Genomic DNA, 16,401 nt, shown 5'->3' with positions numbered 1-16,401 from the left:
TTTTTTTTTTTTTCAAGATAAGGGGATGACTAATTTAAAATGGCAGCATCAGCGGAACATACTGTACGTATATCAGCAGACGTCAAGAAACCAGTTTGAGTCATGGTGGGTATTTGGAGCCCCTGGCCCACTGCTGCACATAGACATGTCCATTGTTTTTTGGTCTTTTTTTAATTTATTTTTTAAATTTTTACATTTTGGTTAGGTGTAACATTATCAATTGCAGTCATTGCTCATGTCATTAGTTTCACCCCTGCTCATCCTGATATGACAAGTCAACATGTCTGCTGTGAAAAATGCACGACAGACATGATACATGAAGTTTGGGAACCACCGAACTTGTCCATTATTGGGCAAGTAAAAAAATAGAGAAAGGCCAAGTGCTTCAAGTCCAGTCCATTAACCAGACTGTCCTACAAATTTCTTTGGCAGCATATCTAGGACAGTGCAGGATACCGGTCACTTGCTTTGTTTTATACTGTGCGTGTATACACACGCACACACACAGTCACACTGATACACGCTTGCATGCGTTTGGAGATCAGTTGTCGTAGTTGTTAGGCATTCCACTCAAAGGTGTTTATTTTTAGCCCACAGTCCCGATCCCCCTTTATCTGGACCTGTGCAATTGTGGCAGAGTGAGAGATTGTATTGCTGCTTTACTCTAGTTCGCAAAACTATACAGCACATATTAAGAGAGAAGAACCTGATCAATGGGAAATTACAAATCAAGACCGTCTCTGACGTGTACAGGTAATGGCTCGGTGTCTTTGTGACTCTGAGAATATTTTATTTGCCCAGGTCTGACAACAAAGTTTGAGTCTAGAAGTGTGGGTTTTACTTTGCTAAAATGGCACACTTCAACATGACTGATTTTGACACTTGTGCTTTTTTACTTAGATATATAAAATTTATTTGGTAGGTAAATTGTGGATATTTCTGCTCATAGGAAGTAATTAGCAATGGAAATTACATTATTAAATTGGTCTCATGTTTGACCTTGTGAAGACGAGTGGAAGAAGAAGGTGGGCGAGTCGTACTCTGTGATCGTCGAGAAGTTGGAAGACGACCTCAAGCTCAAAGACAGTGAGCTCGTGGAGCTCAAACTTGCTTTCGGGTGACAAATCCATTTTCTGTTTTTAAAACTGTAACTCAGCCTGTGTGAGTCCTTGTATGAACTGCATTTAATTTAACAAGTAGTGCTTTTTATGCCTGCATTCTCCTTGGTTTGCTTACTTTTCTGTGTCAGTCCGGCTTCAGTTGTCACAAGCCGGTGATGGTTGGTTTTCTGTGGCTCAGCTCTGATGAGGCTTTTCAGAAGGTGAACTTGAGCTACCGAACAGAGAAGGGGCTGTCGTTGCTGCATCTCTGCTGCGCATGTGGAGGTATGCATGACTACTAGAGTCTATTAATAACCCCTCAGCAAAATGTGACAGTGGAAGGAAGGATTACCACGGGCTGACTGGCAGTATTGTCTGAGGATGACCTTTCTGGTGTTTACAAAATAAAACTAAACAGTAGATTTGAAATATACTGTACATAAAAGTTGAATATAAGAAGTTAAAGTGAAATACATTTGAAAGTTTCAGCAACAGTTTCCCTATGGCTCCAACAGTCCAGAGAATCCTGACCTTGTCTGGTCATTTACAATAAACCTGATCGTTTGTTGAATGAAGTATTTTTCCGTTACGTATCTGTGACCAGGGAACAAGGCCCATATCCGCGCCCTGATGCTTAAAGGCCTGCGTCCTTCGAGACTGTCCAGGAATGGATTCACTGCGCTCCACCTGGCTGCTTACAAGGTGAAGACCTCAGATTTCAAAATATATTTCCAGGTTTAATCTTTGTCTTTCTCTTGGTTGTGGCATTTGTCATCTGATAGGGATCTTTCTGTGTTTTACCACATGGTGGAGTGCAAGTACCGTCAAAGCCGAGTTTGATTAGTTGCATGTCTGAATTGATTAACTGTGGTTCCATGTACGTACAAACATGGCTGTGACGATAAGGTTGAAGTTAGTGTTGGATAGTAAAACCCCATGGCCTGTGGGTGCGTTCATGTTTTCGTTCCATACCGCAGGACAACGCAGAGCTGGTGACTGCGCTTCTTCACGGTGGGTCAGATGTGCAGCAGGTGGGATACGGTGCCCTCACCCCCCTGCATGTCGCCACATTGGCTGGGCACCATGAGGTGAGAGCTGAACTTGGGCTTTTCTTCTTTTCAGTGCACCTGAGGAAAGTAATCAACCTTTCATTGCTTTTGTACATTGACTGTTCCCCCACCAGGCTGCAGATATTCTCCTACAGCACGGGGCTTATGTGAATGTCCAAGATGCTGTGTTTTTCACTCCACTGCATATTGCTTGCTACAATGGCCATGAGCAGGTAAAATTGCTCCCGTTAACCACATCCGCATTCTTAACTGATAGAAATACACCTGACGGTCCAGAACTGGTCAAAACTGACAGTCTTCCCACCGGAATATAGACGTTTCTTCTTGTCTCTCTCTGCCTCCCAGGTGGCAAAGCTTCTTCTGAAGTTTGGGGCAGATGTGAATGCGAGTGGTGAGGTGGGTGACCGGCCGCTGCACCTGGCTGCAGCCAAGGGCTTCCTCAGCATCATCAAACTGCTAATGGGGGATGGGAGCAAAGCTAACAGTGAGACCTGAGACTCCAGGAAGGCTTTCCCATATTTAGTTAAGATTCACTTGAGTCAGTGGCCTGTAAATGAAACATAATAGCATAGCTTAATACAGACTCTTGTAACCTATGGTTTTAAAACAGCCATTATGCTGCTTCAGTACATTCACTTGCTAAACCTGCTGATTTCCCACCTCCGAAGCCACAGGGAAGCTGATAAAGTTCTGTATTAAGAGACGACTGTGGGAACTTTCTCTAACTTTTCTGCTACCCTCTCCAGTTAATGCTCAGGACAACGAAGATCACGTTCCTCTCCACTTCTGCGCTCGTTTTGGTCACCATGAGATTGTGCGCTTCCTCCTGCAGGGCAACTTTGACGTACAGCCTCACTCCGTCAACATCTACGGGGACTCACCATTACACTTGTACATGGTTTACGGTGTTAGTGGCCTTCTTTAAGTTTTTAGTGGATGATAAAGAGTGGAGATGAAGTGTCGAATGTTGTGTTTCACCAGGGCCTGCTATAATGGCAAATTTGCAGCAGTGAAGGAGATTATACAACTTTCTGGTACAGAAAGTCTTTCAAAGGAGAACATATTCAGCGAGACAGTACTTCACAGGTATTGTGTGGCTTTTTGTCTTTATCTGTAGTCAGCAAAGCAAAGACCTGCTTACATATCTTGAACATAGACAGAAAAATATATGTTATTTGGCAAAGTTGCACTTATGAGTGTCACCTTAAAACACATTATTCCTGTTGCGGAGGTGATAATGAGGACGTGTCCTGTCTAACAGTGCATGCACCTATGGTAAAGACCTGGAGATGGTCAAGTTCTTGTTGAGTCAGAATTCTATGAGCATCAACCACCAGGGCAGAGATGGACACACAGGTGACTCTATGCATCCTTCAAAACAAAACATCTGTTTACTTATGCAGCTAAATTAATTGCAGAACAGGTTTCTGAGTTTTATTTTTACTGTATGAATGATGTGACACGTTTAGCTCTGCATAGTGCCTGTTTCCACGGCCATATCCGTCTGGTGCAGTTCTTGCTGGACAGCGGGGCCGACATGAACCTGGTTGCCTGCGACCCGAGCAGGTCCAGCGGGGAGAAGGACGAGCAGACCTGCCTGATGTGGGCATATGAAAAAGGTCTGTTGGGACGATGATGAGCTTAGCTGTCAGGAAACATCTAACAAAAACTAGTATTAGCATTCTGTCTTTGTGTTTTCCAGGTCATGATGCCATTGTCACCTTACTGAAACACTACAAACGTCCAGATGACTCCCCCTGCAATGAGTACTCCCAACCCGGAGGGGGTGAGTCATCACCTCTAAAAGTTATTATTTGGAATAAAATCACACAAGTCCTCCCATTAATCTTCCCGAATACGTCGTCTCTCTTCCAGATGGGTCCTACGTTTCTGTCCCGTCTCCTCTGGGAAAGATCAAAAGCATGACTAAAGGTAGTGAGATGGAGCAAAGCGCTGCAGATTTTCCCCACACTTCACATCACTGTCAGCTGACACGACAGCACGCACACGATCTGCTGCCAAGGGAAGGGTCTTAGCTCCTGATGATAACACCTGGCTGACATCCCTTAGCAGTGAAATCGGGGGCGGTGTGAACCACAGATCTGTCTCCATCTGTGTGATATTCACACAGTGTAAATCTGAGAAACAATTCTCAAATCTGAATTTGACGAAACCAAGTTTTGAAACCTCTAAACATCAAGGGCTAAAAATGTTACAATTGGTCTAAAAAGGGCACTATATCAATAACGGAAACTGCAGAAGCATCTGCCTATATTAAAGCATCAACTTCTGAACTATTAGTTTAAAAGGGCTTATAATTGTACCTTTATTTTGTCCATACTTTCATCCCACTGTTGTATACTTTATACCATGACCATCATTATAATGCTTATAATATAACATAATATAGACCATGCTTATAATATTACACACCAAATCAAGAATAAAGGGATCAGCAAAAGTGTCTAGTCCTTGAAAGGGGGCACTGAAATAAAAACGGCAAAAAGGTGACTTTTCTGTGCTTCTTGTTAACGATGCATTCAATTTTCCTTTCAGAGAAAGCAGAAGTTCTCCTGCTCAGGGCCAGCCTCCCATCTCATTTCCACCTGCAGCTGTCTGAGCTGGAGTTTAATGAAATTATTGGATCAGGTAACTCTGTTCATACTGGTCCCTGTTTTCAATGCGGCGGATGTGTTTCCAGATCCGTCAATATTATTAATGATCATATCTGCTTAACACTCAGGCTCCTTCGGTAGAGTCTACAAAGGCAAATGCCGAAACAAAATTGTCGCCATTAAACGGTACTCGTCCATTTACCACTCAGCTACAGATGCCATTTTGCAACCCTTTCCTGTTAGAGCCAACTCAGTCTTCGTTCTCCTCTGTAGCTACCGAGCCAGCACGTACTGCTCTAAGTCAGACGTGGACATGTTCTGCAGAGAGGTCTCCATCCTCTGTCGCCTCAATCACCCCTGCATCATCCACTTTGTGGGGGCGTGCCTGGACGACCCCAGCCAGTTTGCCATCGTCACCCAGTACGTCTCCGGGGGCTCGCTGTTCTCCCTGCTGCATGAGCAGAAGAGGTGAGGAAGTGTGCATGGCACACTGGAGCTCACAGTATATTATAGTGTGCATAAAATTTACAAGAGTCCTCATCAGTGCCCAGCTAACAAACTTGAAAATGTCCCTGTCATGTAACCTTCCTCTCTTCACACGCATCAGCGTTATGATTAATTATAACAATTTTACACACATCTAATCACAGACAGAGAATTTGCATGAAAAACTTTGCATTAAAATCATGGCAGACTAACATTAGATTTACACTGACAGACCAGGAAAGTAGAAATTTCTGTACTGTAACACACAGCACAACAGTCTTGTAATGAATTAGTGTTGACAGTCGATTGTGGTCAAATTACAGAAAATTAAATAAATCAACAACCTTTTGATAGTAAATAAAAATGAATTAAATGTCACAGGGTTTTGAGCTGTGCTGGTAAGATGTGAAAGCAAGTTTTTTCTAATATTTTATCGAGTCAGTGATTAAATGGGAAAAAAAAGGGATAATATTGATCAATGATGAAAATAATGGTTAGTTTCAGCCCTACAATAAATGTCATCTGTGCTGAACATTTAATTTAGAATTGTCGCTCACGTTTTGCCACAAAGGAGTTAAATCAGCTCTGTTGTCATTTTTGACAGTGTAGTCTGGTCTGCTGGGTTAATACCTTGTGGATACAAGTAACAAGAGCCTTATCAGATATAGTGGATGTATTTATACCCTGCCTTCCAAATATTATTTTATTGAATGATGATTCTTCTCTTGCTTTATCAAACCATGAAAAAAGAAAACACTGTTCTGTGGAATAACAACAGCAAAAGAAATGGTAGTCAGGAGATGGATATATCTGTATGATCTAAATCTACACCATTGACTTTCATCGTTCTATAGGGTCCTTTCTTTAGGATTGTCAATAGGAAGAACACGAGGCACGGAGGCCGAGGCAACAGAAGCTCTTCCTCTAGCAACGGAAACAGTGAAATCACAACTATAGCCACATTATAGATTACATAGCGACATTGTGAAGGGATTACGGATGTATATGTACAGGTATATGTGTATATAGGCCAATGTGAATATGAACATGTATTTTTGATTTATTTGGTTTCCTGGATTTCAGTGAAACACTATAAATGCTACAACTGACATAAGCTCTGCCGTGGTTATATTCTGATTTTCATAGAGGCTAATATGAAGTGACACACCAATTCAGCCTACAGCAGCTCAGTTTTCCATATAGTTTAACTCATTTATTCAACCGACAACTCAAAATTGGGGTACATAGTAACCCATAATATGTTAATTTCTGTGTCCCCTGTAATGGGGGGGGGGTTCTTGGGTTCTCCTGGGCATACACTATTTTTCTGTGTTATCCACACCATTAATTTTTGTGTTTCATTCCATGTCACTGTGCGAATATAAATATACATACAAAATGATAGGAACACCTTTCAGATGGAGTCTAGAATACCACTGCAAACATCAGCCTCAGGATCATGGAACTGAGTCAACAATTCAACAAAAACTTAAAAAACTTACTTTAAGTTTTTTTTGTTATTGCACGTTCCTTGTATTGCTTTGCATTAAAGGTGTTTTTGCTAAACTACTATTAAATTAAGCAAAGAAAGCTTAAAAAACACAGTTAACATTCTAGTGAGCCCTCTGCAGTGAACACCAGAGTTCATTCGATGTAACACGCACGTTCCTCACGCAACTAAATCCTCATGTTGAGATCTTAAAAGAGGTCAAACTACTTTGAGGAGTTACTCAGTGTCCTCCAAGGACACGTTTGCGCAACACAGCTGACTGTTTCAGGTCTGATTACCCCCCCCCCAATCTCTCCCCCTCGGCCGGGATCATCATTGATCTAGATGAGGCGTTCTGATAACTGTGTGGCCAGGTGCTGCCTTTATAGACTGTCCTATTGATCTGCGTAGAGTGCTGTGTGTGATTGGCAGGGGCCATTGATCTGGCACTGAGTGGCTGCTGCTTTAATGATGTGTCAATGGACAGGCTTATCGACCTGCAGTCCAAGCTCATCATTGCCATCGACGTGGCCAAGGGCATGGAGTACCTGCACAACCTCACCCAACCTATTATCCACAGGGACCTCAACAGGTGGGTGCCACAGTAAATAGCACGTGTGGTGCGATGGTATTGTCAGTCTGAAATAACTGTTGTCATTGCAAATAATACATGTGTTCCTTCCAGTCACAATATTCTGCTTTATGAGGATGGACATGCTGTGGTGGCTGATTTTGGAGGTAAGGCCAAGAGACTCAGTGTAGTTAAATTAAAGCTGCCTTAACCAACCATTTTAATCTATCAGCACTGAATGAAATCCCTCCTGGTAATGTGACAGGTGTACATTATGGGTGAGCAGCATTCATTTGAATGAATGGACGGCCACCTTTGGACCTACTGTTTAATACATCCATCTTGATAAGCTCATTAACTTCTTTCTGTCTGTTTGTGGTAAAATATTACTGAGTGAAACTATCCCCTTTGAAAGAAGAAATAACTAACATTTGTAAGAGGAAGAATTTGTTGATTTAATTGGCAGTTAAACTCCTCCTTGCTCAATTTAACCACCTTGAGAGTTTTGCTGCTGCAGCCTCACTTGGTCTGGGGTGACCAGTAGCTTATGGTGGCTAATTGCAGCAAACTTTGAATAGATATTGGTGTATAACTGACATTACTGAGTCATTTTACTTAGTCGGCGACTATTCTCTGCTTGTGTTGCTGTTACATCATGTTTTCAGATTTACCACTGTCCCGTAATAGTCACTTGTGCCTACACTGGCTGCTGTTCAGTAAAGGCCTCGCCTTCATGCAGCTTTAAAGTCATGGGCCAATACTGTTTACAAGAAGTAAGAGTGAAGAAGAAAAGAAGAAAGAGAAACATGTGTAGTTTTGTTGACTTCTTTATAGTAAGTAATTGAGACTGTGGGACAGTTTAATATTTTAAACTAATGGGATTATATTGTGCTGAAAAAATTTATTAAAATTTATTAATATCCCAATAACTAATTCTATTGCTGAAATTAATGATAGCAAACACATTTCCCATGTGCCGTTATCATTTCTTTTTTTTTTGTAGTTGATATTGTGATATACTTTCAAAAATGAATATAGTTATACGTAATGCCTTTGCTATCATCTATCCCTACACTTAAGGGAAATATTTAGTCTAGCTAGCAGCTGTGTTTCTGTTGGTTTCACTTCTGTTAGTTCCCTGTAATGATGGCAGTCAAGAGTGTTTATTCACTGGCTCCACTGATAAAAGTACAGCTAAACAATGTAACTGCCAATGAATGTGCTTTTTTCTTTTTTAAATCATTGTATGTCCTTCCCTTCATCTGCAGAATCCAGATTCCTACAATCTGTGGAGGAGGATAACATGACCAAGCAGCCAGGGGTCAGTGCTGTCTCCTCTTTTTTATTAAAAAATATTTTATGGCACACACATACATGGACACGCACACACACACACACACACACACACACACACACACACACACACACACACACACACACACACACACACACACACACACACACACACACACACACAGGCAGACACAGGAAGACACACACAAAAAAAAAACGTTTTGGAATGAGTTTGCTCCCCCTCTTTGGCTAAATACTCTCACACCATCTGCTGCAGCATCCATGGCAGAATAAGTCAATTTGGGAAAAGTGTGGGCTTTTTTATTTATTTATTTGGTTACTAATTTTTTGCTGGAGCGCAGGCTAGAGCTTCTGCTGGCACCTGCCATCAATTACCCACCAGCTTTAAAAAAAAAAAAAAAAAAAAAAAAAAAACTGCTTCCATGCAGATTCGGTCTCAATGTGCTGACTCATCACTACACAGAGTGCTTGGCCTGCAGTTTGGTGTTATGTGTGTTGCATCTCTCGGGAATGGCCTGTTGTGAGGAGCTGCTTGGCCTTGCTGGGATGCAGTGTTTATGTCAGTAATTGGGCCTCATGTTGTGTGTGTGTTTGTGTGTGTCTGTGTCTAAGTGCCTTTACTCTGCGCGTACGTGCACGTGTTTGTGTTTGTGCAGAACCTGCGCTGGATGGCTCCAGAGGTGTTCACCCAGTGCACTCGCTACTCAGTGAAGGCGGACATGTTCAGCTACGCCCTCTGTCTGTGGGAGCTGCTTACTGGAGAAATTCCCTTTGCTCACTTGAAACCTGGTAACTTTTCTCCAGTCATGGGCTTTAATGGTAATACTAATACAAACTGAGGGGGGGGGACCCCATAAAGGACCTCTGACACAACAGTGCTCTTTCACAGAAGACAGAGGGCACTCCCCTGCAATAAACACGTTGTTTTAACCCTTACACCGAGACCCGGTACACTGAGAATTCAGCAGCAGGTTGAGGATGAGTGGCCCCCATTTGGATATTTATATCACGACTTAGTTGTCAAGGCAAAACAGGATCATTTTTAAAAATACTCTACAGCCATGCCAGCAGCTCTGTCAGGCTGCATAGCACAAATCCTGACATCAGCATGCTAACATGCTCACAATGACAATGTTAACTAGCTGATGTAAACCAGGTATCATTTTACAGTTTTCGCCATCTTAGTTTATTAAAATTTTGCTAACTACCACTAAACACAAAGTACAGCTGAGGCTGATGGAAATGTTTCTAGTTTTGCAGATTTTTAGTCATAAACCAAAGGACTTGACATATTAACATTTCGATCTGATGGTGACACTAGAAGAAAAATTCAGAGATCACCAAAGTTACCACAGTTTTTCCAACAGGGGACAGTGTGTGTACAAATATCATGGCAGTCCATCCAGTGGTTGTTGAGTCATTTTGCTCAAAACCTGAAATGTCAACCTCACGGTGGCACACAAGAGGAAAAAGTCAGAATCACCAAAGTCATTAGATCACATTTTCTGTGGACCACGGATCTCTGAATAAAATTAAATGGCAATGATTGTCATAGTTTCTGATATTTGAGCCTGGACCAATGTATCTCACCAACCGACCAACAGATGTCCCTCGAGCTAACATGGCTACAAATGTTTTACTCAGTTTTTGTAATTGCAAAATGCACTGAAAATCCATACAAAAACACAACACAAGGAAAATTAACTCAATACAAAGAGGGAAAAATGGCTGCCATATGAAATTAGATCATTTTAAAACTAAATTTAAAATGTTCTGCTGCCCTCAGCCGCTGCAGCAGCAGACATGGCATACCATCACATCCGGCCTCCTATTGGCTACTCCATCCCCAAACCCATCTCTGCTCTTCTGATGAGAGGCTGGAATGCATCACCAGAGGTAAGCGACCTGATTTCGTCTCTTTAACATCAGGAACAGTAAGCCCGAAAATAACTACTTCTTCTTGATTTATATATACACTACACTTCATGCAATTTTACATAATATAGTTTACATCCACAGTGTGCTCTACAGTCCAGTCTAGGCTCAACCAAGTATTGCTTCTTAGTTTCAAACTGTAAAAGAATCTCACCAATGATATTCTTTTTATGTCATTAGCTATCTAGACATGCTGAAGCTCTGCTGAGTCAGCAGTATATAAGTGGGACTACTGTATCCCCACATGATACATTAATGCTCGGCTGTTCATATTTAGGAGCACACCTGACCTGGATGATCCTCCCTCAGCACTGTGATGTTCATAATTAGCCGGGCGTGTTTTTTCTCGGCCTCATTAAGACACAATAATTACGCGGCCCAGCATGTTGGCAATTTTCTCCCTCTGTGGTCCACGTCCTTCTGGTTTGCCAGTCAAGGCTGACAACCAGTTGCCTGTTGGTGGACATGTGTCCCTCGGCAATAGCCTCGTCCCAGTGCCACCTCGTCAAGACACTTTTGTTTTTTGTAAACAACAGTGTGATTGTAAGGTTGCATGTACACACAATTCTCATGGTGCCTCACTTGTACAGTACACCAGCTTCCATGGGGCTTAGAAGCGAGACACACTGCACTGTGTTTACAGGATTTGAACAGAAAAGTGTATCAGCTAAAACCTGAGAGACTTCGACTGAACGCGGCGCATGAGCAGATTTGAAACTGTTGCTTTCAAGCCCAAAAGAAAATGCTGTCAAGTGTTTTTTCCAGAGCATTAATTACTTGATTACCGTCAAACACCATGAACAAAAATTGTGGGGAAAAGTATTTATTAAAATCAAAATGAGAGGGCTTTAAAAGATTGATGCATCATTAAGTTTTAATTTTTACTGTTTTTTTATTTTTTTTATGTTGACAGACCTTGGCCACTGTCTGAGGATCTGATGTATAATTGAACAGCTCTGGGGTGGCAGTGTTTGTTCTTTTACAGTGAGGCAAGAGATCTAAGGACTGCTTTTGAAGCCGAGTTCACCTTTGCTTCATGTGGGGCAGACTAAAATAAACAGAATATACAGGCCAACGCTGGAGAGAAAACAGTGTGTGTGTGTGACTGTTTTGGGTTGTACCTGCTCCATTTGATTGTTCAACCTAGAAAAAGAAAAAAAATAAATAATTGTTTGATGTTTCTGCTTCAGGACAGACCTGAGTTCTCTGAAGTGGTTTCCAACCTGGATGAATGCTTGTGCAATGTTGAGGTTTGTAATATTACACATATTCTGAAATGCCAGCCCCTGTAACACTAGTGCATGGCATACATACTGTAACAATTAAATTCTCTGTCTTTCTGCTGTGTCTGTCTGTCTGTCTGTCTGTCTGTCTGTCTGTCTGTCTGTCTCACAGCTGATGTCTCCAGCCTCCAGTAACAGTAGCGGCTCCCTGTCGCCCTCGTCCTCCTCTGACTACCTGCTGGGGCGAGGAGGACCCGGTCGGAGTCACGTGGCCGCCCTTCGTTCTCGCTTTGAGCTCGAGTACGCTGTCAACTCTCGCGCCTACGCTTCCTGGACTCAGAGGTAACAGAACTGAACCATGTCCTCAGACAGGTGACACAGGTCGAGAGGGTGAGAATAATTTACTGCACAATGGCAACGTTGACATACAACCAAAAACCAGCTATTGGTCGTAGCCTAAACTGGGCAAGGTTTTAGCCACGTTAAGTTGTTTGCATGAAGCTATGATAAGTCACTAAAACACGAAGATTCAGCAAGTTAACAAAATGTGGTTATTGAACAAAAGAAAATGTACTTTCCCCTGATTGGCACACAGTTAAACAATAGCTGTCACTTAAGCCAATTAGGGCAGTTTTGTAAATGCAGACATAGAGTGATGAGACTTAATTTTGTCTCAATTCATATGAAACACAAGCACTATGTTGCGTATATCATACACTGTATACAATTAAACAAGCATTTGCATGCCCCCTGTCAAGTATTATCCAGTGAGCTGAGTTGTGTCGTTTACATTTAAATCTGACCTACATGAGAACTGAATCAGACATTTATTGAATCAAACAGTAAACGTGAGGACGTTAAAATCGCCTCTACAAATTTCCTCCTTTATCAATTGTTAAAGCTTGACATTGGTAATCAATGATACTGCACCAGATGGCCTCTTTTACATTACATTACTTACATTTTTATCAAAATTAATTTTGTTGGATAGTTTGGGAGAGTTTTAAGCCAGAGCAGATGTCATATTATTGTTTTGTTGGGAAGGCCTTACCAACTGTACGGCCTATTTTGAATGATATTTTTCTCAAACTAATTTAACCAAAGCCCGGCCAGATCGTTTTTCAAATGGGGAGTCAGCAATGAGACCAAAAACTGTGGAACCGAGTTAAAAGTCCTTTAACATTTACAATGAAAGAATAAAGATGATGAGATAATGTGGAATATGAGTAAAGGCAACCTTCGGTAAGGACAGCCAGCTTTTAGCTATGATGAGTTATAGTTGCTCCAGTACTCACGATGCAGCAAAAGCTGTGCCTATGTTGTTTTTATAGTCATCGCAGTAGAGGGAACACAGATGTTTTAATTTCATAAAATTATTTATACAGCTAATCATTACAGTTACCATGTGGATAAGACTTAAAATTCACTTCCAAAGTGGCTGAAAAAGGTTTAACCAATAAACCCGATGTTCTTAAGCAGGGGAAATTCAGTTAAATGTTTTTGGCTTAGGACTCTGCAATAAGAGGAATTCCACAAACATCACGCCTGGGCTTGTAGAAACAATTCGCTCTAAACAGTTGTTATTTCAGCAACGTGTAGACCAGTTAAGATACTTAATGCAACGGCGAGGAATGAAGTTGCTCTGATACTGAAAAGGAAAGAAAGGAAAGCAAATGCAGTGAAACATGCACGGCAATCTGACCGAGGCCTGACTGATCCTCCATAGAGTGTGCGTGTGCGTGTGTGTGTGTCTGTGTGTGTGTGTGTGTGTGTGTGTGTGTGTCAAGAGTCGGAGCCTGGTAACAGTCACTATGAACCCAGTAAAAGGAGGCGGGGTTATTGTGCTGTGGCACTGACTTGTCGCTTATTTCCTGGCACTCCATCAAAGGTTAGACAAGGCCTCTCCTGGTAGTCATATTCCAAAAAAGTGCTGATTCAACTACATAAAGTTTAACTCCCACAAGTCTTGTACAAAAGCGTTCCAATATCATTAAATAAATTTAACTGATTATCAGTGAAATGAATTGTTTTCCTTTTATCAAGCTGTGTGCAGGTTTTGTCTGGGCTCACCCCATCAAACCTGTCATCCATTTTGTACACAGCACTCCTGCAGAGAAAGTGAGAGCAGCCTGGTAGTAGGTCGGACATTAGATATTCAATTTCCACTGCTTGCATCTAGCCCCATCTCATCTGTCTTTATCCATGTAAATGAAACGGTATATCTTTCTGGACTCGTGTTTTGTAGTTGATTTTATTTATTTTTACTTTCAGTGAGCGACGTCAAGCATCTAGAGGCCTTTCACTGGAGGAACTAAGAAGGACTATGCAGTTCTCTCCCATCGATCGAAATGGTTTGTGTCCAGCATACATGTGCTATACTGTATAGTGAAAGTTATTGTTTTTGGAAGTAAAGCTGTAGCAGGTTTATAACATCAGTGCTGAGGCTGGGATCGGTTCAGATTCAAATTAAGGTAGTTCTCTGAAATTCTCACTGTAATATTCTGTATGATAGCAAATTAAGTCTTCAAATTTGCTTTTGAAGGCTTAATTCTTATTAAATGTTGATTTTGTCCCTTATTTTTTCCTAGGTTTATTGTTTATTTTATCCTTTATTAAATTTCACTGTTTTTTATTGAATTGTTCTTTTTTTTTTTTAATTTTTCTTTTTCCAACCGTCTCGCAAAACAAACTAAAAGTTCTGCTCCTAGGTAATACACAGTAATTTAAAGGATAAGGCTGACGCTATTCTATATTATTCCAATTGCCAACAAATCCCACACTTACTCTGTCACACAATATGTTTTGACTTTTCTACCCTGTCTGTGGCCTTCAGCCCCAAGCTCATTCCATTCTACTAAAGACATAATTTAACCTTTCATTTTTAAAAAGGACAGTAATTTCCTTAAGCAGGTGGGCACTTTGGTTTTTAGCAAATGCTACTTAAGCAAGGGGAAGCAGTGTATTTGTCGGGGACTACTTTCAGCAGTGGATTAATACACTCTAGTGGTCTAGTGAGTATTTATGGCAGTAGGAAAGCGTATGACTCAAACCAAAATAAACTTCAGTGCCCACGTTCATGGTAATGATTGAACATGTCATCTAATGCAACAGTGCGGCTCACTGATGTGTTTTTAATAGTTTCTGGACGACACTGGAGCTGCGTGTCACGGAGGAATCAGAGATATCAGGCTCTGGCTGCACAGACAATACTTATAAGTAGGTTAAATTAATTGCTAGTTTGGGTCTTTTCATGAGATTTGTTGACAGTAAGAAAAATACAGAATATCGCCAGCTCTCTCTTTTAATTGTCGTTAGCGCTAATGTTATTATTGTCAACATTGTTTTTCACATATGAAAGTCACCGTAAATGGTGATTCAGAGTGTCACTGTAGACTTGTCTGTTTTTCAGGGTACGTTTCCGATCCCATGAGCACCATGAGATTTCGCTCGTCCTTCAGCAGCAGCAGCAGCTTTGAGGACAGTAACCAACACTACTAAGAACACCCAGCGCTCTTTATTATGACCTTATTAATTCAGATTATCATCACTTTTTTTGATAATTTATTTTAACTTTATAAATACATGGCAGGAGAAGTAGATAATGCTGACTAATTGCTAACTTAACTGTGAGTATTTGGTCGTAACATACTGTATAAGGATGGGTTGTTTGTGAATTTACAGTACACTCTTCTCAATATCTCCAGTCCTGTGTTATAATAGTTTTATTTGATACATCTGTTATGTAAACACTTTTTTTTAATATTTAGTTGAAGCTTTTAGATCTTTTAAATAATTTTGTTTTTGTGTACATCTTTTCATAAATCTGAAATACAAATCTCTGAAAGCCATTGAACACGTGCAGTGATCATGACTTTCAATGTGCACACAATTTCATTTTTGAAGGGTGAAAAAAGCAGGTCTCTCTCCATCTCACTTCTCATCTTTATTTTTTGAATGGCTAAATCACAGAAGCGATCAGTTGCTGACGGGTACAATAAAAATAAAATGATAAAGCCTCACAAACACACACTAGCCATAAAAATCAGGCGATAAGGCGATACAAATAAATTAAGTGTATTTTTTTGAAAAAGAGGTAGTATTAGCAGCGATTATAGCAGCAAATCAGTGCCTAGAGTTGACATTTCACAATTTTATCAGTTTTTATCTAGTCTAGTGATGAGGATTGAATTACCACGTTAACTTACGGTAGCTAAGCATTTTTGTCTAGATACATTCACCTAAACAAATAATTATGTTAAAGCACTGACTAAAATGCTCATTAACACAGACATAGAGCAGTTAAACATTTCTGATCAGAGCTGAAGTACTGTAAAATCCTGCTTGTGCCCAGTCCATGGAACTATGAAGTGTACTAGGGGCTAACTAAACTGTGGGAGTCCAACTAACTATGAATTATTCAGTCATTTGTGAACGTGAGTGGAAGAGTATCTGTTTACAGGCAATAGGTGATGGCAGCTCTACTTGATACCTCACAAAAACTATGCCTCTTTGTTACCAACAATAGGAAGAGAGAGTCTATTGTAAACATTTTATGCAGCAGTCAAAACTCATTATGCAGCTTCTCTTTTTGGTGATTG

At 40.9% G+C, this 16,401-nt stretch overlaps 1 protein-coding gene across 2 annotated transcripts; it reads left to right on the top strand.

Moving 5' to 3' along the window:
* Positions 1-601: 601 nt before the first annotated feature.
* tnni3k (TNNI3 interacting kinase) lies at positions 602-15,606 on the top strand. Of its 2 annotated transcripts, none has more exons than XM_040128149.1 (25): positions 602-753; positions 1,009-1,117; positions 1,261-1,385; positions 1,705-1,802; positions 2,078-2,188; positions 2,284-2,382; positions 2,516-2,654; positions 2,917-3,061; positions 3,152-3,256; positions 3,432-3,526; positions 3,640-3,789; positions 3,873-3,956; positions 4,046-4,102; positions 4,727-4,819; positions 4,914-4,971; positions 5,059-5,253; positions 7,248-7,352; positions 7,446-7,498; positions 8,600-8,652; positions 9,302-9,434; positions 10,432-10,541; positions 11,771-11,830; positions 11,976-12,145; positions 14,075-14,154; positions 15,213-15,606. In XM_040128149.1, exons 1-25 carry the CDS (start codon positions 714-716, stop codon positions 15,299-15,301), a joined length of 2,556 nt encoding a protein of 851 aa, XP_039984083.1. In that variant the 5' UTR covers positions 602-713; the 3' UTR covers positions 15,302-15,606. The 2 variants fall into 2 exon arrangements, with proteins under 2 accessions (XP_039984083.1, XP_039984085.1); XM_040128151.1 differs by having other exon boundaries at positions 603-753; positions 1,300-1,385.
* The last annotated feature ends 795 nt before the right edge of the window (positions 15,607-16,401 follow it).

The sequence above is a fragment of the Xiphias gladius genome, chromosome 6 (assembly GCF_016859285.1).
Source record: "Xiphias gladius isolate SHS-SW01 ecotype Sanya breed wild chromosome 6, ASM1685928v1, whole genome shotgun sequence".
Taxonomy (NCBI): Eukaryota; Metazoa; Chordata; class Actinopteri; order Istiophoriformes; family Xiphiidae; genus Xiphias; species Xiphias gladius.
Note: the sequence above shows the minus strand (reverse complement) of the source record. Positions and strands in the feature narration are given on the sequence as shown.

Coding starts and splice junctions, on each gene's coding strand:
- tnni3k (XM_040128149.1), top strand. CDS start 714: ATGGGAAATTACAAATCAAGACCGTCTCTGACGTGTACAG. Junction 2,655..2,916: donor GGATGGGAGCAAAGCTAACA/GTGAGACCTGAG, acceptor TACCCTCTCCAG/TTAATGCTCAGGACAACGAA. Junction 10,542..11,770: donor GCTGGAATGCATCACCAGAG/GTAAGCGACCTG, acceptor TTTCTGCTTCAG/GACAGACCTGAGTTCTCTGA.